The sequence below is a fragment of the Neoarius graeffei genome, chromosome 6 (assembly GCF_027579695.1).
Source record: "Neoarius graeffei isolate fNeoGra1 chromosome 6, fNeoGra1.pri, whole genome shotgun sequence".
Classification (NCBI taxonomy): Eukaryota; Metazoa; Chordata; class Actinopteri; order Siluriformes; family Ariidae; genus Neoarius; species Neoarius graeffei.
In genome coordinates, this window is record NC_083574.1 from 103102620 (window position 1) to 103128751 (window position 26132).

The 26132-nt window shown below is 42.8% G+C and overlaps 1 protein-coding gene across 8 annotated transcripts in view; it reads right to left on the bottom strand.

Annotated features, from left to right (window-relative positions):
* The window catches only part of dmxl2 (Dmx-like 2), an 82057-nt gene that overhangs the window by 50648 nt on the left and 5277 nt on the right, over nucleotides 1-26132 (bottom strand). For all 8 annotated transcript variants that reach the window (XM_060924255.1, XM_060924252.1, XM_060924251.1 and 5 more), the window contains exons 2-10: nucleotides 11144-11269; nucleotides 10747-10818; nucleotides 10329-10407; nucleotides 5647-5779; nucleotides 4373-4439; nucleotides 3981-4147; nucleotides 3477-3651; nucleotides 3174-3348; nucleotides 1568-1774 (exon numbers count right to left, since the gene is read on the bottom strand). In XM_060924255.1, coding sequence (XP_060780238.1) covers nucleotides 1568-1774; nucleotides 3174-3348; nucleotides 3477-3651; nucleotides 3981-4147; nucleotides 4373-4439; nucleotides 5647-5779; nucleotides 10329-10407; nucleotides 10747-10818; nucleotides 11144-11269 — 1201 coding nt within the window. The remainder of the gene's footprint in view (nucleotides 1-1567; nucleotides 1775-3173; nucleotides 3349-3476; nucleotides 3652-3980; nucleotides 4148-4372; nucleotides 4440-5646; nucleotides 5780-10328; nucleotides 10408-10746; nucleotides 10819-11143; nucleotides 11270-26132) is intronic.

A 26132-nucleotide genomic window follows, 5' to 3' on the forward strand; every position in this document is an offset into this window, starting at 1 on the left:
AAAAACTATGGAGGCATCGCTGTGTCTACCTCGCAGCAATGCTGACTGTGAGAGGGTATTCTCACAGGTCAGGAAAATCCACACTGACTGCAGAAAAAACCTGGGCACAGACACCCTTAAGGCCAATTTATGCTGACAACCCAGTCCTTGCAGACGGCGTCGCAGACGGCGTATGCGTAGCCCCCCCACCTTCGCAGACGCTCTGCGCGCACCTCCCAAAAATTGTGACCACCGCAGAAGCCTCGCAGACAGCATCGCAGACAAGAGGGCTCTGATTGGTCCACTCTACATCTGCTGTACACGCACTTCCGCTTCCCTACTTTACCGGTTTGGTTTGTTTTCACGGCCGGCATTTTTAAAAACACGAGCGAAGATGGAGCAGCACGAAGAGCGGTTGATCGAGGAAGTGAGGAAGGATGTACATCTATACGACTCCAGTTCTAGTCATTATAAGTAACCGGAGGATAAACACTCCACTAACCACACCCACCAACTACTCCTAGCGATTTCGCGCCCCCTTGCGTTGTGGCGGTGAATAACATCGCGCACACCTATTACTCCCCGCTCAACGATAAATTACAACTGTCTGCGAAAAGCTGTCTGCGAAAGCCTTGTCGCAAGAGCATGCAGAGGCCCTTACTGCACTACTGCAATGCAAACTGAACACAGACTTCTGTTGTGACGTCACCCCCACAGAAAGGCAGGTACAGCTGGCAAAGAAGGCGGCCAGTGATTATCATCAAGATCATAAACATGACTGACTGTGGACAAAAACGGTCTCTGTGAAAAGTATCCCATTGAAATGGGAGCAGCCGACACTTTGACTGACAGTGCACAGACAGTGGAGTTTGAGTGTTTTCCCCGAGTCTGTGAAAAGTATTTTCCTTTGCAGTGGGAGCAGCCTCCCCTATGACCAATAGGAGAGCAGTAAATGTGTATTGTACAAATGTACATCAAAATAAAAGTCTGGTGCAATTCGAAGGCTATAAGGCTACAGGTGGACACCCAAACGGGTTGACATGTATGGATATGTTCTTACCATCCAATACTTTTATTCCATTTTTTTTTTTGGGGGGGGTGTCATCGTCTTTATGGTTTTTAGGTGGTTGGCAAACCAACTTAAACGTGTTTTACCGCCACCAACTGGGCTGGAGTGTGGAACTGGGAGGGCACAACTATATTATTTTAATTATTTCTGTTTCTTTTAAATCTTTAATAATTTTTAGGGTTTTGTTTTTGAGTAGAGTTTTTACTTCGTCCTCGGTTGGTTCAGCAACACGCTCGGCCATTTTGTTTTTCTCTACTCATGGTATATGAGCTGATATGATAGTAGTGGAGTAGCCGATCAGAGCGTGCGATCGCTCATATCCAGTGAATGTGGAGAGAAGAATAATGTTTATCTTGGCTTGTTTATTGGATAATGAGTTCATGGTAGACATGTGATTCCACTATTTACACTATTTTGTTCCTCTGTTATTGTTCCCACACGATGAGTGCTACTCCAGTATTTATGATAGTAGCACGGATAGATTTCAGAATCAATGATAGTGCGCGTGTGAGTGTGTACCGAAGTCAAACTTTGCAGTTCCGTCCTGTTTGATGTCGTCAGTGGTGTGTTCGAGGTTCTGCTCAGAGAACTTCCTCAGGAGCTGCATGAACACGTCCATGGAGGAGGTGAAGCTCAGGTCCTTATTATTCAGCCAGTGAACCACGAAACCTCCATTACTGTCTCCTGAGGAGAAGAGACCGGACCCGACCAGAGCTGCTGGGATATCTGACACACACACACACACACTATTTATACATTCTGTATTTTGCGGACAGTGAATCATTACTGACTCATTATGTCTTGGAGCTATGGTTCTTCCAGCTGTGCTGAAAATAAACTTTACAGTTTGGCTGTAATTTAGTGGTTGCTGATCAACAGTATGTAGGGACAAAACTTCCTTCCATGGACCCTATGTGTGTGCAGCGATGTCGGAAAAGAGCAGAGGGAATCACCAGAGACTCGCTCCACCCAGCTCACTGTCTGCTCAGACACAAACACCGCACGTACAACCTGAGACGCAGCAGAGCGGACAGCACCATCACTCATAGAACACGGTTCTTCAACAGCTTCTTCCCTGCCACAGTCAGACTGATGGCAAAACAAAACTATTGAATAAGTGTAACAATAACCCGTTACTACCTCACTTCACTTGTCATACGTGATATGTGATATATTATTACCCGTGAAATAGGATTATGAGTTATATACCCTCTGATAAATGTGCAATATCCTAACTGTGCAATATCCCCACGGAGCTTTCATTCCCCTCCCAATGTGCAATATTTCCATACAGCTTTCCCCTCTTTTCATAATCCAGGAACAGCACTCAGGACTAGCCTTTTATTTTATTACTCTTACTTAACATTTGCCCTCTCCTTATGTTTAATACTTGCATTTAAAATTTTGTACATATTACCACTTTTTTGTATAGTGCTTTATATTTTTTATGATCGCGTTCTATTTCCTAATGCTGTATTGTACAGTGTTATATATTTTATTATAGTGTTTTATTTCCTAAACTGTTGACTGACAGAGCCCTGCACAAAAATTCCAACGTGTCTGAACTGTTCGTTTATGCACAAATGGCAAATAAAAAATAACCTTGAGTATGTGTTTGTTTACAGGTACAGTGATTACCAATTTCACACACAAACACCAAAATTTCTAAGCGCTAACGCAGCTCTTCTGCCATAAATGCAGTAAGGAAGTGCTCCAACAAATCTCTAACTATCGTTACAAAAAAATACTCACCAGCAAACCGATATAAAACACTAACAGATCATTAACCTACGGTCAGACCTCCCGTAAAGGAATAAAATACCATAAAACCGAAAAAAGCCAAAACCATACAACAATAACACAAACTACAACAATAAATGGCCGAATCTCTTGTAAAATGGACAAACCTTCATAAAGCAAATCTACACCACAAACCACGAACAAACTACGTAACAGATAAGAGGCGCACACACTACTGTCCATCAGCGTGTTTCTGTTCAGTGTCTTTCTGAAAATTCATGAACACAATCAGGAACAAACTCCCTGAAGTCTCTGAAAAACATAAATGAGCAACTGGTTTATACAGCACCTGCAAGTGTGTGTGTGTGTGTGTGTGTGTGTGTACCTGTATTGGGGTTAATGCTGGCTGAGATGTGGAAGTGACACAGTGCGTTGCCGTGGTGTGTGATGTGCCGGTGTGTGTCGTGTGAGTTCAGCTGGCTGGGCAACAGCTCAGTGTGTGTGACCAGAGCTGATGATCTCCTCCGACCCCGTCTGAGCTGCTTCAGGTGGTGTATCGACTACACACACACACACACACACAGATATTTTACACAAAATGAGCTTTTAATATATTCCAGTAGGTCATAGTGATAAAGAGTGGGCAGTGTGTGTGTGTGTGTATGTGTGTGTGTGTGTGTGTGTGTACCTCCAGTGCGTGTTGTATTTTATCTTTCTGCCCACTGTGCTGTAGTGATGATGTGGAGCTGTTGTTCTCTGTGATCTGTCCTCCCAGTAAACTGTCCTCCGGCAGCAGCGTCTCGCTCCACAGCCGACAGATTCCGTCCACACACGACGTCAGCAACACGTTACACACCAAACCCCTGACACACACACACACACACAGTTACTTTGTGAACAACATATCACACCAGACTATAAAATGATGCACTGATCTCTGTGTGTTTAATGTAGCAGGTGCATCTATTACAGACACATACTGGATCCATAAAGTGCCTGTAGAGCAGCACTTTAGCACCCCCTACTGGTGCACTCTAGTTTAGTGTTTATCCTGTTAGTGTTAGTATCATTCTAACTGCATTATCATTACACAACATAGAGAAGCAGTTCGTCCTTCAGTGCCACATCACACACTTTAAACAAGACACTTGGGTGAGTCAAGACGTGTGTGTGTGTGCTTTTTTTTTTTTACTTGGCCATGTATTTGCTGGTCTTCCTCCAGGAGAACCCGGTGACAGTTCTGGGATGAGCCAGATAGATGAAGGAGAAGTGGAGCGAGCCGGACTTCCTCTCACACACATCCACCATCACGGACCTCCATCCCAGGGTGGAGTACCACACCTTCAACAGGCAGTCATCCTGAGAGAGGGGGATGAGAGAAAGAGATACAGAGTGATAGAAAAATAGAAAAAAAAAGTGGACATGAATGTGTGTTTTGGGTTTTGGGAAGAGAGAGAGAGAGAGAGAGAGAGAGAGAGAGAGAGAGAGAGAGAGAGAGACTAATTGTGAGTGTGACAGACACTAATTTTCAGAACGTGTGTGTGTGTGTGTGTGTGTGTGTGTGTGTGTGTGAGTGAGCAGTACCTTTCCCACAGTGGCGAAGTATTCCCCGTCAGGAGACCATTTAATTATACGCACAGCAGAAGCAGTCCTGAGAAACACACACACACACACACACACACACACACACACACACACACACACACAAAATTAAGCACTAGAAACAAAAAGTGTTTCTGGCAAAGTGGTTATTTTTAAAGGGTTTTTGGTGAAAAGATACAGCCCTTTTAATTATCTGCAATTTTAATTAATTATTATATGCACTTATTCAGATTTATTTGTAATAAATCCAACTTTTTTTTAACTTTCTTTGAAAGCACACAGCTGTGGATTTTAATGTTATTTTAATAACATCTTATTTTTACATCATATACATTTCCATTTATTTTACATACTGTACTTTATTTATATATTCTTATTTATTTCATGTGTTAATACTGTTACATATACACATTACATTTAATATGTATTATTTATTAATCGCAATTATTTTGAACTGAATTGGAAAAGATTTATTTTCTGGAAATGGAAATGTTTACATATAAACAGATTAATTATATTCATACTTTTTATTTGATAATATTTTTATAATATTATTATAATATTATTTATTTGATAAATTATTATATTTGCCATGCAAGTTTTGCCAAGAATTTAACTGATTAAACAAGTAAATTTTATTTAATTTGGTATTTGTGCTTTGGTACATTTGCTTTATTTCATCTTCTTATAATTTATCATCCTCCATATTATAATATTAGTCCAGTATTGTATTATATTAAACTTTACTATTGGCCACGAGGGTTTACATATTTTTATTTTCTTTATATTTGACTGTTCTTTTATTCCCAGTTTAAATAAAATAAGAGAAGGAATGAAAATCCACAGAAGGCACACTTCACAGTGGAACTGAAACTCTCAGTGGTTGCGCGCGCACGTGTGTGTGAGTGTGCGCGCGCGTGTGTGTGTGTGTGTGTGTGTGTGTTGGGAAGTGTGATATTGCCCGATTCTACTCCAATCTTTCATCACTTGATAAACTCCTTCATCCTTTTTTCCTTCATTTCCTTTTTCTAAAGCTACATTCAGTCCAGTGTCCACCTGAGCATTACTATAGTGAATATTGTACATCTGAACCCTTTTATACTAATTTACAGTGTCATCACCAATAAAAATGCTTTAACTGGGCTCCTGTATTTTGATTTCATACTTTATACATCCAGAATACACGTTATATTAATTCACTGAACCCCAACACTCCTACAGTACACACTCGAGCCCTAACACACTATCTGACTCACTTGCACTGCCACACACACTTCCAGTCGTTGAGGATGGGGTGTGATTTTTCTTCTTCATCTTCTTCCTGTAGTGTGTCTGTGGTGGGCGGAGCCCAAAGTTGCAGCCACTCCGTTGCCGCCAGGATACGGTTACCTATAGAGAAACATATGGTTAAAACAAACACACACACACTGCATCATTTCCACTTCAGTGAGTTTCACCATGTTCACCGCTGCTTTTTTTAGCTGAAAATGCAGAAACCTGTAGTTTTCAGGTGCCTCCTGTATCGCCAGAGCAACGGGTCAAAAATGATAAATGCTGCAGTTAAAGTGTAAATGTTGGCATCTCGGCACAGACATCTGTAGCACATCACACTAAATAGATATATACAGAGGTGCTACATTGCAAACAAAAAGAAATTCCGAGCAGGAAGTGAAAACGCTAGCGTACGCCAGTGAAACGCCACCATTTTGTGACGGATCAAACAGCCCACATCTCATTTTCTACTCGAGACCAAGACTTGTGAATCTGCAGGTCGATGTTCCCCTAGATAAAGTTGATGGAGTTGGCCCCCCTTTGCTGCCATTACAGGGTTTTATAAGGTTTGGGGGCGTGGCTGGCTGTGGGGATTCGTGTTCATTCAGTTCAGCTACAAGAGCATTAGTGAGATCAGACCCTGATGTTGGGATGTTGAGGTTAATGAGACTACAGTTCATCCCAAAAGGTGTTCAGTGGGGTTGAGTTCAGTCAGGGCTCTGTGCAGGACACTCGAGTTCTTCACTCCAACCTTCACACACCATGCCTTCATGGAGCTCCTGTGCTTTGTGTACAGGAGCATCGTCATGATAGAACAGGTCTGGGTTCCTTAGTTCCATTGAATGGAAAGTGTAATGCGAAAGTGAAACACCTATGGGTGTGATGGTCAGGGGTGCACATACTTTTGGCCATATAGTGTATTTTTACTTCTTTCAAGCTTGAAATTGCACTTTATTGGCAAAAGATTTTACCAAGAAAGAAGAATAAGGATTTTTTTGTCTTAAAATCAGCAAATATGTCTCGAAACAGGTTTAATAGTTTTATAGTTGCAGTCAGAAGTTTACATACACTCATCACAGATATGAAGGTGACAGCAGTATTGGGCTTTCAGTGATTTTTTTATTGTTCTTTTTCTGTCGCAGAATGTTGTACAGTGAACCCTCGCTATAACGCGGTTCATCTTTTGCGGCTTCACTGTTTCGCAGATTTTTTTTTTACAGTGCATTGTGTTCAGAACACTGAACTTCAGCGAGTGGCACAAGAATGGGACCCGTTGATGTGTCGCTCGTTACAGTTTTCAAATATAATCGAAGGTGGCATGTCTGTTTACAAGAATCTTCTTGCCCAGAAGAAAAAAAGAGTGCCAACAACTACCCATAACTATGTTCTTCTCTCGGAAAAAGACACCTGCACCACAGCCTTCAGCAGAAAATGACGCTACAGCGGAGCGGAGTCAGGACGAAGAGGCACAGTCAGAGGGACTGTGAAATACGCGTGAGTCGCAATGTGTCTAACCTCGTATTCATTATTAAAAATATTATTTTACAGTATTATTACAGTATTATTATTTTAAAAGTATTAAAAACTGTCATAGTTATTTGCAAGAACGTTTTTTTTTAATTTCTTAAACAAATGCTTTACATTTGTATTGTATAATAGTTGTAAAAAAATAAAGTTGACTATTTCACGGATTTCGCCTATCGTGGGTCCTTTTTGGAATGTAACCCCCGCGATAAACGAGGGTTCACTGTATAATCATACATCTGGAATCGAAAAAACAATTTCATAATTTTCAAAGGTTATTCACTTATTCTGGAATTCCTGAACTCAACACAGGGTCAAAATTATACATACAGCTACTTAGATTATTAATTCAGTGGTGCTGAAACCACAAAATGTCTTCACTTGCCAGCCTCTTAACTTCCTCCTCATGATGATGAGTGACTACAGCTGGTAGTTTCTCAGTGCACAACATATAAAGGGTTTATGTGACGAGTACAGGTTATTGGGATGTGTAGACACTTTACCAAGCTCCAGCTGAAGACCCAAACCGTCACCTTCAGCTGAGAGGAAATTGGTTCAGATGGTCAGAAACAACCCAGGAACCACCAAGGCACAGGCCTGCCATGAACTGGAAGCTGCTGGAACACCAGGGTCACTGTCTACAAGTCGAGAGAGTTTTACATCACCATGGACTGAGAGGCTGCTGCTGCCTGAGAAAGACACCCCTGCTCCAAAATCCACACCTAAAACTTGCAGCTGATCACATGGACAAAGAAAAAGGTTCTGGAGAAAAAAGTTTGGCCACAATGACCAAAGGTATGTTTGGAGGAGTAAAGGTGAAGCATTCAACCCCAAGAACACTGTAATGATAACTGTGAAGAAGCACGGTGGTGGGAGCATCAGGCTCTGGGGCTGTTTTGCTGCCAGGTGAACTGCACAAAGTGGATTTAATCATGAAGAACCTCAGAATTCTTCAGCATAACCTCAAGCCATCAGTTAGACGATGGAAACTTGGACACAGTTGTGTGTTCCAACAGGACAATGATCTCAAAAACACACATCAGAGCTGGTTGTGGAGGATAAAGCAAGCGAACGTTAAGCTTAAAACAAGTCCTGACCTCAACACTATTGAAAACAGGTGGGTCTGAGACAGAAAACACACAGATTTAATAGAAGTCTACCAATTCTGCCAAGAAGAACGGACAAATGCAGTGGTGCTTGAAAGTTTGTGAACCCTTTAGAATTTTCTATATTTCAGCATAAATACGACCTAAAACATCAGATTTTCACATAAGTCCTAAAAGTAGATAAAGAGAACCCAGTTAAACAAATGAGACAAAAATATTATACTTGGTCATTTATTTATTGAGGAAAATGATCCAATATTACATATCTGTGAGTGGCAAAAGTATGTGAACCTCTAGGATTAGCAGTTAATTTGAAGGTGAAATTAGAGTCAGGTGTTTTCAATCAATGGGATGACAATCAGGTGTGAGTGGGCACGCTGTTTTATTTCAAGAACAGGGATCTATCAAAGTCTGATCTTCACAACACATGTTTGTGGAAGTGTATCATGGCATGAACAAAGGAGATTTCTGAGGATCTCAGAAAAAGCGTTGTTGATGCTCATCAGGCTGGAAAAAGTTACAAAACCATCTCTAAAGAGTTTGGATTCCACCAATCCACAGTCAGACAGATCATGCGCAAATGGAGGAAATTCAAGACCATTGTTACCCTCCCCAGGAGTGGTCGACCAACAAAGATCACTCCAAGAGCAAGGTGTGTAATAGCTAGTCGGCAGGGTCACAAAGGACCCCAGGGTAACCTCTAAGCAACTGAAGGCCTTTCTCACATTAGACAATGTTCATGAGTCCACCATCAGGAGAACACTGAACAACAATGGTGTGCATGGCAGGGTTGCAAGGAGAAAGCCACTGCTCTCCAAAAAGAACATTGCTGCTCGTCTGCAGTTTGCTAAAGATCACGTGGACAAGCCAGAAGGCTATTGGAAAAATCTTCTGTGGACAGATGAGACCAAAATAGAACTTTTTGGTTTATATGAGAAGCATTATGTTTGGAGAAAGGAAAACACTGCATTCCAGCATAAGAACCTTATCCCATCTGTGAAACATGGTGGTGGTAGTATCATGGTTTGGGCCTGTTTTGCTGCATCTGGGCCAGGACGGCTTGCCATCATTGATGGAACAATGAATTCTGAATTATACCAGCGAATTCTAAAGGAAAATGTCAGGACATCTGTCCATGAACTGAATCTCAAGAGAAGGTCGGTCATGCAGCAAGACAACAACCCTAAGCACACAAGTCGTTCTACCAAAGAATGGTTAAAGAAGAATAAAGTTAATGTTTTGGAATGGCCAAGTCAAAGTCCTGACCTTAATCCAATGGAAATGTTGTGGAAGGACCTGAAGCGAGCAGTTCATGTGAGGAAACCCACCAACATCCCAGAGTTGAAGCTGTTCTGTACGGAGGAATGGGCTAAAATTCCTCCAAGCCGGTGTGCAGGACTGATCAACAGTTACCGCAAACGTTTAGTTGCAGTTATTGCTGCACAAGAGGGTCACACCAGATACTGAAAGCAAAGGTTCACATACTTTTGCCACTCACAGATATGTAATATTGGATCATTTTCCTCAATAAATAAATGACCAAGTATAATATTTTTGTCTCATTTGTTTAACTGGGTTCTCTTTATCTACTTTTAGGACTTGTGTGAAAATCTGATGTTTTAGGTCGTATTTATGCTGAAATATACAAAATTCTAAAGGGTTCACAAACTTTCAAGCACCACTGTACACAACCAGAATTCTGACAGAAGTTTGCTGATGGTGAACAAAGGCATCTGGTCCAGGGGAAACTCGTTAAAGGACATTGAACAAATATTATGGGCACTGTATGTATGATTTTGATCTTGTGTTCCCTGACTCTAGCACTCTCTAATTCCTAGCCAGCACTTGCGTTTAGCTCCAGTCTGCAGTGCGCACACACACGAGCACCAGTGTACTCCAATCTATAGCCGACACCCAACGCTTCTACTTCAGTTAATAACACACACAGGCACTAGTATACTTCAGCTCTGAGCATACACCTGAAACACTCATCCTCATAGTACATCACTCTCTCACACACACACTCCCTCCCTCACCTTGGGGGTCCCAGGCCAGGTTGTAGGTCATGGCATTGAGGAGAAATTGTCCAGTCTTCTGCCACTGGTAGTTCAGTTGCTGTCATTGAAATCATCACACAAAGAGTCACAAAAACACCAACTACACAATCATCTCACAAAACAGTAAAACACACGATGAGGATATTTCTTCATGGAGAAATGTATTAGTCATGAGCATGTAATAATAATAATAATAATAATAATAATAGATATTTCTACACTACTATCATCATTAACGTGATCACATGATCTATTAGCTTCTTTTATCACTTTACTTATTATTAATTACAAGCATCATTATACATGAACCGTATCATCGATCATCACATGCATGCACAAACACACACCCCCTCCCACCCTCTACAAACCCATCATCATCATCATCATGGACACTGACCTTGTGTCTCTTGTTCAGGTTGGTGGAGCTTGGTTCGAAAATGCACACTGTGTTTCCATACGATGCGGCGATCTAAAATCAACAATGTGGCCAGTGTGGAATAAGGATGGGAATATATCTAATCTACAACATCGATAAATCAATTGAAGTAGACGACATGTAGTGCACTCCATCTGGGACTCAGCGAGTAAACATTTACAGCTTTACATACGTCCTCTAATAACAATAAAACAGCGTCTTCAGCATTACAACTTCTGTTACAAGAACAGTTTATTTAGAAAACTTTTATTTCATTTCAATAATCTTTTAAAATCCAACTACAGACATAACTTTACTCGCTGAATTTTCTGTATTTGACCACACATCAGCTGCGTGTGTGTGTGTGTGTGTGTCTTACCCGTCCCAGCTGGTGTGAACACTCCACACACCCCACCTGGATGTTCCCATGCTGAGCTCCAGGGATAATCTGCACACATTCAAAATCACTGGCCAAGATCACGATATCACACCCCGAACCGTACGCCTGCAAACACACACACACACACACACACACACACACACACACACACACACATATATGCCACAAAAGTTTAAAGAATAACATTGCCATAGACATGACAGTATTAATACTGCAGGTGGTTACAAAGGCGCCGGGGCGGGAACTGCGGTACAACCGGTGACAAAAGGCGCCGGGGGCGGGAACTGCGGTACGACCGGTGACAAAAGGCGCCGGGGGCGGGAACTGCGGTACGACCGGTGACAAAGGCGCCAGGGGCGGGAACTGCAGTATATGATTTCTGTCATAACAAAAATGACAATAAAAAATGAGATTGGAATGTTACCAGCAGTGTCTAAAGAGCTTCAAAGAACACCTGTTGTTCTTGACACAGTGTGTGTGTGTGTGTGTGTGTGTGTGTGTATACCCACTCACTTCTGCTTTATTAATAGAAGTGGAGTAGGAGGGCCTGAAAGCCAGCAGCTAGAGCAGATGCTCACTCAGCACATCAAGCCATGACTCAGCAAACACACACAGACACACACACACACACACACACACAATATGCACCAAGGGTGAACAAGAGAACAAGGAGAAGAGAGAGAGAGATAAAGGAGATGTATTACAGAGGGACATTAAAATAAGTGACCGTCACACCACATTAACACTGTCAGTCAGTCTCGGTCATAAAAGACCTGTTAGTCATTGGATATCTGTAGGCAAGCTCCGACAAGCACTCTGTGCCAACACACACACAGCTCATTTATGCAACACAAACAATGTGTGTGTCGTGCACGAGGGAGTAACCTGAGATTACTATAAATGAACTGCATGTCGTGTTCAGTTATTTCAGGGCAGTTTTACTGCAATTTGCTCCTTTATCATGACTTCAGGAAGAGCAGCGAGGAGCCAAACCACACTGACCAAGACATACTCACTTCTGTTACTAAACAGAAGATTACAGGGTGTGTGCGCGCGCGTGTGTGAGAGAGAGAGAGAGAGAGAGAGAGATAGCATATATGTTTATTAAAAAGAGTAGAGAAATTGAAAATACTGGGCTTTGCAGAAGCCATGATGTCTTTCACAAGCAGGCTTCTTTTTATTTTATACCCCATATACTGTAAAAAATAATTTGTTGCATTAATTGAAAGTGGTTAACCTCCTCTCATCTCATCTTCATCCGCTTATCCGGGTCCGGGTCCGAGGCAGCAGTCAGCATGGAAGCCCAAACTTCCCTCTCCCCAGACACCTCGGCCAGCTCCTTGGGAAGAACACCGAGGCGTTCCCAGGCCAGCCAAGAGACATAGTCCCTCCAGCGTGTCCTGGGTCTTCCCCAGGGCCTCCTCCCGGGGGGACATGCCTGGAACACCTCCCCAGGGAGGCGTCCAGGAGGCATCCGAAAGAGATGCCCAAGCCACCTCAGCTGATTCCTCTCGATGTGGAGGAGCAGCGGCTCTACTCCGAGCTCCTCCCGAGTGATTGTGCTTCTCACCCTAAGGGAGTGCCCAGCCACCCTGCGAAGGAAACTCATTTCGGCCGCTTGTGTCCGCGATCTTGTTCTTTCGGTCATTACCCAAAGCTCATGACCATAGGTGAGAGTCGGAACATAGATCGACTGGTAAATCGAGAGCTTCGTCTTTTGGCTCAGCTCCTTCACCACGACGGACCGGTAAAGCAACCACATCACTGTGGAGGCTGCACCGATCCGCCTGTCGATCTCACGCTCCATCCTTCCCTCACTCGTGAACAAGATCCTGAGATACTTAAACTTCTCCACTTGAGGCAGGACTTCTCCACCAACCTGGAGAGGGCAAGCCACCCTTTGCCGGTTGAGAACCATGGCCTCGGACTTGGAGGTGCCGATTCTCATCCCAGCCACTTCACACTCGACTGCAAACCGCCCCAGTGCATGCTGAAGGTCCTGGTTTGAAGAAGCCAACAGGACATCATCATCTGCAAAAAGCAGAGATGAAATCCTGTGGTTCCCAAACAGGACTCCCTCTGGCCCCTGGCTGCACCGAGAAATTCTGTCCATAAAAATTATGAACAGAACCGGTGACAAAGGGCAGCCCTGCCAGAGTCCAACATGCACTGGGAACAGGTCTGACTTACTGCCGGCAATGCGAACGAGACTCCTGCTCCATTTGTACAGGGACTGGACAGCCCTTACCATAGCAAAGAGCCCCGAACCCCATACTCCCAAAGCACCCCCCACAGAATACCATGAGGGAAATGGTCAAATGCCTTTTCCAGATCCACAAAGCACATGTGAACTGGTTGGGCAAACTCCCATGAACCCTCGATCACCCTATGAAGGGTATAGAGCTGGTCCAGTGTTTCACAACCAGGACGAAAACCGCATTGTTCCTCCTGGATCCGAGGTTCGACTATCGGCCGAATTCTCCTCTCCAGTACCCTGGAGTAAACCTTCCTGGGGAGGCTGAGAAGTGTGATTCCCCTATAATTGGAGCACATTCTCCAGTCCCCTTTCTTACAACCCCGATTCCAAAAAAGTTAGGACAAAAGTACAAATTGTAAATAAAAACGGAATGCAATGATGTGGAAGTTTCAAAATTCCATATTTTATTCAGAATAGAACATAGATGACATATCAAATGTTTAAACTGAGATAATGCATCATTTAAAGAGAAAAATTAGGTGATTTTAAATTTCATGACAACACATCTCAAAAAAGTTGGGACAAGGCCATGTTTACCACTGTGAGACATCCCCTTTTCTCTTTACAACAGTCTGTAAACGTTTGGGGACTGAGGAGACAAGTTGCTCAAGTTTAGGGATAGGAATGTTAACCCATTCTTGTCTAATGTAGGATTCTAGTTGCTCAACTGTCTTAGGTCTTTTTTGTCGTATCTTCCGTTTTATGATGCACCAAATGTTTTCTATGGGTGAAAGTTCTGGACTGCAGGCTGGCCAGTTCAGTACCCGGACCCTTCTTCTACGCAGCCATGATGCTGTAATTGATGCAGTATGTGGTTTGGCATTGTCATGTTGGAAAATGCAAGGTCTTCCCTGAAAGAGACGTCGTCTGGATGGGAGCATATGTTGTTCTAGAACCTGGATATACCTTTCAGCATTGATGGTGTCTTTCCAGATGTGTAAGCTGCTCATGCCACACTCACTAATGCAACCCCATACCATCAGAAATGCAGGCTTCTGAACTGAGCGCTGATAACTTGAGTTATCCTTCTCCTCTTTAGTCCGAATGACACAGCGTCCCTGATTTCCATAAAGAACTTCAAATTTTGATTCGTCTGACCACAGAACAGTTTTCCACTTTGCCACAGTCCATTTAAATGAGCCTTGGCCCAAAGAAGACGTCTGTGCTTCTGGATCATGTTTAGATATGGCTTCTTCTTTGAACTATAGAGTTTTAGCTGGCAATGGCGGATGGCACGGTGAATTGTGTTCACAGATAATGTTCTCTGGAAATATTCCTGAACCCATTTTGTGATTTCCAATACAGAAGCATGCCTGTATGTGATGCAGTGCCATCTAAGGGCCCAAAGATCACGGGCACCCAGTATGGTTTCCCGGCCTTGACCCTTACGCACAGAGATTCTTCCAGATTCTCTGAATCTTTTGATGATATGTTCAAACTCTTTGCAATTTTACACTGTCGAACTTCTTTCTGATATTGCTCCACTATTTGTTGGCACAGAATTAGGGGGATTGGTGATCCTCTTCCTATCTTTACTTCTGAGAGCCGCTGCCACTCCAAGATGCTCTTTTTATACCCAGTCATGCTAATGACCTATTGCCAATTGACCTAATGAGTTGCAATTTGGTCCTCCAGCTGTTCCTTTTTTGTACCTTTAACTTTTCCAGCCGCTTATTGCCCCTGTCCCAACGTTTTTGAGATGTGTTGCTGTCATGAAATTTCAAATGAGCCAATATTTGGCATGAAATTTCAAAATGTCTCACTTTCGACATTTGATATGTTGTCTATGTTCTATTGTGAATACAATATCAGTTTTTGAGATTTGTAAATTATTGCATTCTGTTTTTATTTACAATTTGTACTTTGTCCCAACTTTTTTGGAATCGGGGTTGTAAAAAGAGGGACCACCACTCCGGTCTGCCACTCCAGAGGCACTGTCCCCAACCGCCACACGATGTTGCAGAGGCGTGTCAGCCAAGACAGCCCCACAACATCCAGAGACTTGAGATACTCAGGGTGGATCTCATCCACCCCCGGTGCCTTGCCACCGCGGAGCTTGCAAACCACCTCAGTGACTTCGGCTTGGGTAATGGACGAGTCCACCTCTGAGTCATCAGCCTCCGCTTCCTCAATGGAAGACGTGGCGGTGAGATTGAGGAGATGCTCGAAATATTCCTTCCACCACCCAACAATATCCCCAGTCGAGGTCAACAGCTCCCCACCTGCACTGTAAAACAGTGTTGGCAGGAGTACTGCTTCCCCCTCCTGAGGCGCCGGACGGTTCGCCAGAATTTCTTCGAGGCCGACCGATAGTCCTCCTCCATGGCCTCACCAAACTCCTCCCAGTTCCGAGTTTTTGCCTCCGAAACTGCCCAAGCTGTGGCACGCCTGGCCTGCCGATACCCATCAGCTGCCTCAGGAGTCCCAGAGGCCAACATGGCCCGATAGGACTCCTTCAGCTTGACAGCATCCCTTACTTCCGGTGTCCACCACCGGGTTCGGGGATTGCCGCCATGACAGGCACCGGAGACCTTGCAGCCACAGCTCCGAACAGCTGCGTCAACAATGGAGGCAGAGAACATGGCCCACTCAGACTCAATGTCTCCCGCCTCCCTCGGGAGCTGGGAGAAGCTCTCCTGGAGGTGGGAGTTAAAGACCTCCCCGACAGAGTGCTCGGCCAGATGTTCCCAGCAGACCCTCACCATACATTTGGGCCTGCCAGGTCTATCTGGCTTCCTCCTCCGCCAGCGGATCCAACTCACCACCAGGTGGTGATCAATTGACACCTCAGCCCCCTCTTCACCCGAGTGTCCAAGACATAGGACCGGAGATCAGATGAAACAACAACAAAGTCGATCATCGACCTCTGACCTAAGGTGTCCTGGTGCCACGTGCACTTATGGACACCCCTATGCTCGAACATGATGTTCGTTATGGACAAACCATGACTAGCACAGAAGTCCAATAACAAAGCACCACTCGGGTTCAGATCGGGGAGGCCGTTCCTCCCAATCACGCCCCTCCAGGTGTCACTGTCGTCACCCACGTGAGCGTTGAAGTCCCCCAGTAGAACAATGGAGTCCCTAGTCTGAGCACCTCTCAGTACCTCTCCCAGGGACCCCAAGAAGGCCGAATACTCTATACTGCTATTCGGCCCGTAGGCACAAACAACAGCAAGAGCCCTCTCCCCAACCCGAAGGCACAGAGAGGTGACCCTCTCATTCACTGGGGTAAACTCCAACACATGGCAGCTGAGCTGTGGAGCTATAAGCAAGCCCACACCAGCCCACCGCCGCTCACTGTGGGCGACTCCAGAGAAGTGGAGAGTCCAGCCCCTCTTGAGGAGATAGGTTCCAGAGCCCAAGCTGTGCATGGAGATGAGCCCGACTATCTCTAGCCGGTACCTCTCAACCTCCCACACAACCTCAGGCTCTTTCCCCCCAGTGAAGTGGCATTCTATGTCCCAACAGCTAGCCGCTGTGTTCGGGGATCAGGTCGTCGAAGCCCCTGCCTTCGACTGCCACCCAATCCACACTGCACCAGCCCCCTACTACTACCACCACCTCTGTGGGTGGTGAACCCACAGGAGGTAAGACCCACGTCACCGCTTCGGGCTGAGCCCGGCCAGGCTCCATGGGCAAAGTGATTAACCTGGTTGCCTTGAAATGTCAAGTTTGTTGAAACTCCTATCCTAAGTTAGCACAATGCAACTTGATTGCCTCATTATGCTAACTTACTGTATGAGTTTTAATGAACTCAAAATTTTAAGGCAACCAGGTAACTCACTTTAATTCAAAACAACAAAAAACATTTTTTAGTGTGTAACAATTCACGATTTGATTCATGATATTGGGTCCGCAATTCGATTTCCTCACAATATTTTTGGAAAAAAAAGTATCAAATGAAAAAAAGGAGTTTTATGACCAGAAAATTGCAATGTTTATTTTCCTATTCTTTCAAGGTCCTTCCCATGCTACAAGGCTCACTGGGCATCGCCAATCTCCGTTTCGGTAGCCCTCGGCCTCTCGCCTATTACACAGCTAGGGTTACAGTGGGGGGTGGGTCCTCTGTTAATTGCAAGAGTTTAACTCCCAACTTGCATCTGTACTGTGGCACATCACCAGATAGCAGTAAGGACCATTTTTATGATGGTCTTTGGTATGACCCGACTGCAAGTTGAACTCACTATCTCCCGGTTGAGAGGCGGACACGCTAACCACAAGGCCAACTCACAGTTCCTATTCCTTATAAACTTTAATATTCCTTTTGTTAAATTAACAACATTTATCATCTTAATAACCAACAATAATTATTTACCCACATTTGTAAAGATTGGATTAACATATAATAGCATGTTAACTAAAATATTCTTTAGTAAAAATGAAAAAATTAATAACAAATGGGTATTTTCTTAAACTTTTATGAACATTTTTACTGCCTCCATTTGCTTCTCTTTTCTTTATCTTTCAGCAGTCTGTAAAGAGAGCTCCGATTTCTTGTTAAACTTATTTGTACACAATCGCACAATAGCTCTTTACCATTTTAAAGAGCCCGAGGTGGGGTACTTGCTGGTCTTGGCAAGATGGTACCAGTGTGTTTGTCGGCTTGCCGTCAGCCCCGTCAGCTCTTACCTGTGTTATCTGTGTTCGGTCTGTTCGTGCTTCTGTTTGTACTGATCTGGCATTGCTCCGATGCATCTATATGGACTTGTGATTGGCAGTTTTTATTGGATCTCAAAAACTCATTGGTGGCACATTCTAGTGGGTATCCTGCACCACACAGCAGATGTCATCCCTCGTTCATTCACCCCTCTGCCGAGTGTGTTCATCGGCTACCTTGCTACATCTCTCACCGCAAGAAACGGCGTAGACGGAGGGGTAAAACGCGGAGGCCTCCGAGTGAAGATCAGGAGAGGAGTAACTGTTTGTCCTGCGCAGCCATGGTCATGTCAGCTAGCCGTGGTCTATCCAGCACGCAAAGATCTCTACCTGGCTCGGCGCTCATGGGACCTGAGATACTCCTGCCATGTAGACCTATCCACTGGTCTGTACCGGAGACCACTGCTCGACTGCTCTGCTGTGCCGAGGCTGCGCGTCCGAAGCGGCGGGGTGAATCACCTGAACATCCGCCCGCTGGAATTCTCTCGACGCTGCCAGGCTGCGGCTCACTCAACGGCAAAGGTGGCTTTGGTCAATAGCAGGTCCGTGTCAAACAAGACTTTCATTTTAAATGACTTTTTCTCCCGACGTGATCTGGATTTACTGTTTCTAACCGAGACATGGATTGGCACTGGAGCTGGTGAGTCATCCGTCTTTGGTGAACTCTGTCCAAATGACTGTTCATTCATTAGCACCCCAAGGTGCTTTGGAAGAGGTGGCGGAGTAGCTCTTGTTTTCCAGAATGATTTTAAAATACAAAAACTTTGTGATCTGCTCCTCCTTCGAACTGCAATGCGTAAAAGTGGAATCTTCTACGTCTCCACTGGTTTGCGCGCTGATTTACAGGCCTCCCAAGCCTGATGAGGACTTTGAATTTTCTGAACTTCTCTCGAATCTTGTAACGGTGCATGACCGTCTGTTGCTACTGGGTGATTTTAATATTCATGTTTGTTGTCCAGGCAAACCCTTGGTTAGCGAGTTTTGTGGTGTACTAGATGCCTTTGGTTTGACACAACACAAACAAGGCCACACACAGGGTTATACTCTTGACCTTATTTTATCTTATGGGTTCTCTGTTGATAATGATTGAGGATGCTACTTTCTCTGATTATAAACCTGTTGTATTTGATCTCACTCTCTCCGTTTCCCTGCGATCTGCTAGAGCCCCAGGCCACTACTCCCGCCACATCAATTCGCTTACTGCAGAACAGTTTTCTAACAGTTTTTATAGTAAGGCTGTTGCTTCTGCTATTTCAGCTGCATCCCAGATTTCTAGCCCAGATGAATTAATTGCCTTCTTTTACTCCTCTTGCTCATCTATACTTGATTCTGTGGCCCCTCTCAGACACAGTCGCCCCAAACTTAAATCTCACTACTGGCTAGATGAAGAAACATGTACTCTGAGACAGGCCTGTAGGAAAGCTGAACAGAGATGGAAAAAAGACCGTCTCACTGTCTCGTTTGAAATTTTTAAATTGTCACTGGTAACTTTCCAGACTGCAGCCAAAAAAGCCAGAGTAAAACACCTCTCTGACTTAATTAGTAAACATTCTGACAGGCCCAAAGTTTTGTTCAGTACAATAAACTCAGTTGTCAAGCCCCAGTTTCACCAGATATTGAAGCCTCCACTGATATCTGCGAGAAATTCTTGATTTTTTTCATTAGCAAAATGGATAACATCAGATCACAGTTCTCTCCCCCTTTGTCTGCTATGCTACCAAGCTGCTCTGGTGCTACAGCCACATTCCACCAATTTTGCTGAGCTTAGCGACTTAGTAAAACATATGAACCCTACTTCATCACCCCATGATGCTGTCCCCTCCAATATAATCAAGGATGCATTTAGGCAAGGCAAGGCAAGTTTATTTCTATAGCGCATTTCATACACAGTGGCAGTTCAATGTGCTTTACAGAGGTAAAGGCAAAACAGTAAACAATAGAAAATAAAATTACATAAAATAAAGGGGAAAGAAGAGAGAAAAAAATAAGAATTAAACAATAGTAGAAATAAAATAATAAAATGAAGTAAAAGTTCAGTAAAAAAAACAGCAGAATAAAATAGAATAAAAGTTAAGTAAAGTTTAAAACATGTAAAGATGATGATATTTATCAGTTAGCAGAAAGCATCTGAGAACAGCTTGGTCTTTAACCTAGATTTGAAGCTGCCAACAGCAGGAGCATTTTTGATGTCCTCTGGGAGTTGGTTCCATAGCTGTACTGCATAGTAGCTAAAAGCTGCTTCACCACACTTTGTTTTAACAACAGGTTTTAATAGTAAATTTTGCTGCTGCGATCTGGTAGATCTGATTGGGTTAGGCTGCTGCAACATATCAGAGAGGTAATTGGGCCCTGTACCATTTAGAGATTTGTACACCAGCAGCAATGCTTTAAAGTCAATTCTGTAGCTTACTGGAAGCCAGTGAAGGGACCTTAGAATTGGAGTAATGTGCTCTGTTCTTTTTGTTCGTGTGAGAACCCTAGCCGCTGCATTTTGAACCAGCTGAAGTCGTTTGATGGTCTTTTTTGGCAGGCCTGTGAAAAGGCCATTGCAGTAATCAACCCTACTAGAGATGAAGGCATGTATCAGTTTTTCCAGATCATTTTTTGACATAAGTCCTCTTAGTTTAGAAATGTTTTTAGGTGATAAAATGCCGTTTTAGTGATTGCTTTCATGTGACTGTCAAAGTTTAGCTCGCTGTCAATGAAAACACCGAGATTTTTAACCATATCTTTTGTTTTAATCCCCTTTGTGTCAAGAATAGTGGTAATCCTGAGTCTTTCATCTTTTTTCCCCAAATAGAATTACTTCTGTTTTATCTGTGTTCAGCTGAAGAAAATTGTGACATCCAGTTGTTGATTTGGTCGATACACTGGCAGAGACATTCAAGGGGGGCATAATCATTAGGTGATAGAGCAAAATAAATTTGGGTGTCATCTGCATAGCAGTGATAAAAAATTGAGTTGTTCTTGATAATTTGTCCAAGTGGGAGCATATAAAGGTTGAATAGTAATGGTCCAAGGATCGACCCCTGGGGTACACCACAGGTCAAGGACATTGATGTTGAGGTACAATTTCCCATGGTAACAAAGAAGCTTCTATCTTTCAAGTATGATTTTAACCAATTGATAACTTTACCAGTCGACCCAACCCAGTGTTCAAGTCGATATAGCAGTATGTTGTGATCAACAGTATCAAAAGCTGCACTGAGGTCCAGTAACACCAGGACCGATGTTTTGCCTGCATCAGCATTAAGAAGTATGTCATTTATAACTTTAATCAGCGCTGTTTCAGTGCTGTGATTGGCACGAAATCCTGACTGAAAGTTATCAAAACAGCTGTTTGATATCAAGAAGGCAGTTAATTGATTGAAGACAATTTTTTCAAGGATTTTCCCGATGAATGGTGGATTTGATATTGGCCTGTAGTTGTTCAATACTGAAGCATCCAGATTATTCTTTTTAAGTAGAGGCTTTCCAACGGCTTTTTTCAGGGACACAGGAAAAATGCCAGTCTCTAGGGATGTATTTATGATCTGAAGCACATCTGTAATTATGAGGTGAAGAACAGACTTAAAAAAGTTGGTGGGTAGAATGTCCAATTCAGATGTTGAGGAACTGAGATTTTGTACAGTTTTTTCAAGAGTCTCATAATCAATTAAACAAAATTCTGACATTGTGTTGAAGTTGTCTGTCTGTGTCACTGGTGATTGCAGTTTTTCAGTTATTTGCAGCTGAGATATACTGTATTCTGAGCAATATTCTGCCGTATTTTATCAATTTTACCTTTGAAGAAGGATGCAAACTCATTGCATTTATTAACTGAGAGAAGTTCAGGTGCTAATTGTGGTGGGGGATTAGTTAGCTTCTCTACTGTTGAAAATAGCACACGGGCATTGTTCATATTCCTGTTGATTATGTTGGAGAAGAAAGACTGTCTTGCTTTACCAATTTCATAATTATATTTACAAAGCATCTCTTTATGGATTTGATAATGGATGTGAAGTTTAGATTTGCGCCAGTCTAGTCTCCTTCCTGTTTCAAAACAACATCAGAGTGCCCAAGCGGATATTAGCTACTTCTAGACTTTCTGTAAAGCTAGCTCTTCTGAACGTTAGATCACTTTCAAACAAGTAATTTTTAATTAATGATCTTATTTGCAAACACAATCTTGATTTTTTGCTTCTAACTGAAACATGGCTGGATCAAGCAAAGAGTGCTACCACCCTTATTGAAGCAGCTCCCCCAAATTTTAATTTCATGAGTGCTACCCGACATGGGAAAGGTGGAGGGATCGCAAATATATTCAAAGCCTCTTTTCAATGTAAACAGTCCTCATTTGGTGATTTTACATCCTTTGAACACTTATGTGCACTTGTTACATGCTCTCCTAACATATTATTATTAACTATTTACAGGCCTCCGAGACATTCAGCCAAAGTTTTTCTGGGAGAGTTTGGTGAACTGTTGTCAGTCATTTGCTTAGAATTTGACTGTCTTATTATATCTGGGGATTTTAACTTGCATGTAGATAATCCTGAAAACACTCCAGAGAACTACTTGCACTTACTGTATTGACAACTTCAACCTAGTACAACATGTACAGGGCAGGGCTCGAAATTAACTTTTTTTCTTTGTGTCCCCCAGTGGTCCCGAATTCTGTGTTGTATTGTCCCGAATGGAAGCAATAGTGTCCCCATTTTTTTCCTCTCTGAAATAACCAGTGGTTAATATTATCATATGAAGTTACTATTATATTTGTAACTATGCGATTTTGAACCCTTTATATCATTTTTACAATAAGTCACAAGACACAAGCGACACATGTCCTATACATCATCTACTTCAAAATTAGTTATTGCATTTTCAGTTTATTAAACTTTGGCGATCTCACTGTATGAATAGATACCCGTTTATTTAAAGGGGCCAACTAGCTCATTCAGAAAATGTTTCAACTCCCTACATCTGCAGTACACTTTAGTTGAAAATAAGACCCCTTTTATGTTCATCTACTTATACCTTGAATATCTGTTGGCACTTATAAGGCCAACTTATCATTTTCACCATTACCGTTATCCATTTTTATGAACTTTCCATTATCCATTTTTATGAACTTTCCGTTATCCATTTTATGAACTTTCGCTGCCGAAACGTGGGTGCAAATGTTAGCAACATCAGCATAGTGGCAGGTCCGAGCCTAGTTGTGCTGCTGACTGACTAAACTTTCTGAACTAGAAAGACACCAAGAAAACTCACTTATTCTGTTGAACGGTATCTTCCGTCAATATCATCCACATCATTCCTGTTGTATTTTATAACGTGTCTAACAGTGTTCATTAAGTTCATTCAGTTGCTAGCGTTGCCTGCAGACCAGGCGATGACACTTTGGATCCTGAAGGTCCCGGAGACGTTATGTCTGGGCTTTCAGTTTCTTCCCCGCGGTCGGTCCGCTTCAACCACTTAAGCATTTTTGTTCTGGCAAGAGTCGGCGCAGCGTGTGCGGTAGCAATTCCATTCCAAGTCCATGTAATGAGGACTCCGGCCGAAGATTCTAGAACAGAATGCGCTGCTCTGTAGCCTACGGATGCAGGTGCATCGAAAGTGTAGCTACTATGTATTTTTCGCTGTTAACGTTTTAAAATTAAAATTGACAAATTAGGTGAATGTCTACGTATGTGTTACGGCTTTGTAAATAATATTAATGTAGAACTTTTTTTCTAGATCTATTTTTTTCCATTGTCCCAGATATGATAATTTTGTGTCCCGATGACATTGTTTATGGTCCCCAGGACGTCGGGACACCGTTAGTTTCGAGCGCTGGTACAGGGGCCGACCCACTCTCATGGTCATACCCTTGACCTCGTTATCGCAAAGGGTCTTACTGTTTCTATTACTGTTGTTGACCTGGTCTTATCTGATCGTTTCTGTGTTTTCTCTGACGTTTCTATGTCGTGGCTCAGGTGGATAAGGCGCCATACCATAAATCCGGGGACCTGGGTTCGATTCCGACCCGAGGTCATTTCCCGATCCCTCCCCGTCTCTCTCTCCCGCTCATTTCCTGTCTCTACACTGTCCTATCCAATAAAGGTGGAAAAAGCCCCCCCCCAAAAAAAAACTCACCTCTATTCACTAGCTTTCGTAGTCCCCTAATCCTCTTATTTCTTGTGTCTCTGTGTTGTAGGTTCTGTTCGGTTTAACATTCATTTATTTTTCACATTTGTTTATTTTCCAAATTTGTCTTTTGTTTATTATTACTGAATGCTCATTTATTATTATTTTTATTATTCTGTACAGCACTTTGGTCAGTGGTAGCTGTGTTTAAATGTGCTTTATAAATACATTTTACTTACTACTTACCCTTTACCATTTTAGATCTGTTTGTGTTTTTTCATGGCATTAGAGCGGTGTTACTTCCACCTACAGTGAAGTCATGTGTATTCCTGCCATTTTACGTTACTGCACCCTCTGCTGTCTCAACAATACAATTACAGCTAGGAAAAAAAAAATAAGATTACGCAACCTGATAATCACCATTCTTTTTTTTCATAAATTCGAATCCCCTTAAATTCATATCATGATTTATCGTTGCACAATATATCACTAAATGCTCAGTGTGCATGTGTAGCAGAATCTCAAACTGCTCTATATTGCTACATTATAGAACATACTACACTACTTAGTAACAATAACGCATTAGAATGAGCATATTAATATACACTTGTACTACTGACAGAGTAAATTCTGACCAATCAGAATCCAACCCACAGTGTCTTCCAAAAGTATTGGAACAGCAAGGCCAATTCTTTTGTTTTAGCCGTTTGGGTTTGAGATGAGAAGATGAATGAGACACTAAATCAGAATTTCAGTTTCCATTTTATTTCAAAATGTCTTCAGTGTGCAGCAAAAATAAATACAACCTGGTCTTGGTGGTCCAATACTTTGGGAGGGTGTGGGACCATACTGGAGGTACAGTACATTATGCAGCGTGCAGGAGAAAGACTTCTTAAGCATTATGGAGTGCACAAGGCTGAGGGTGGAGAAAGAGAAACAACTCTAAAAAGTGTTTCCTCATCACTCTGAAAGCTGCAGAAGTGCTCAGTCAGCCCAAACACCACCTCGCACACTCTGCATTCACATCTCAACGACAGTGAACTGACGGAAATCCTTCACACACACACACACACTTTCTGCTTGGTCTTAAATTCATCTTCTATTATTGCGTGTCACCATCTTTGCTCATTCTGATGATTTGGTTGGATATTAGCACACCGCTTGCTAGCTGCTAGTTTTAGTTATTGTGGTAAACAGGTCTGAGTTTAGAGTAGAGCGATATGATAAGACTGATCAATATTGTGATACAATGCCATCCTGATACAGGCTGTCATCTTTATCGTCATTATGGTCAAGTGTCTGTGCATTTATGTATCATTTGTTACAGTTACTTTAAAAACTGACTGTACGTGAATAGCTCCAATTTTTCATTCTTGAAATATTTTGTTTTATAAATGCTGGATAAAATTTTCTGAAGCTGTAGTAGCCCTTGTTGATATTTTGTTAGCAAAACCACAGTGAAATGACGTGATGTATGGTGATATCTCCGAGTGCTGGGATATGATATTTTTGCCGTATCACCCGCCCCCAGTTTAGATCATGATTTAAAGAGAAAAGAGATGTGATTATGTTCATGTGAAACTCACTGATAATGACTTACTGTCTCTCACACACACGGGGTATAACATAATGACTTGCATCCTATTTTAGGACAAGGAGGGAAATCCCAGAAAAATCCAGGCAAACCAGAGGAAAGTCCTGCTCTGCTTAAGAAAAAGCATGGTTTGGACTGAGAGGGTTAATACTGATCCGTGTGGCTGATTATTGATTCGTGTGGCTGATTGACTTAAAGGAGAGGAAATGGAGAGACTAGAATCCTTGAAAAGAGGAGTGTGGACGTGTAAACAGCTGCTGTGTAAGCGTAGGTGATTACGTTACTGCTGAGTAATCTTGTGTAAAGAACCATTCAAGACGTGAACCATGACACTCTGACACATGGGGTCAC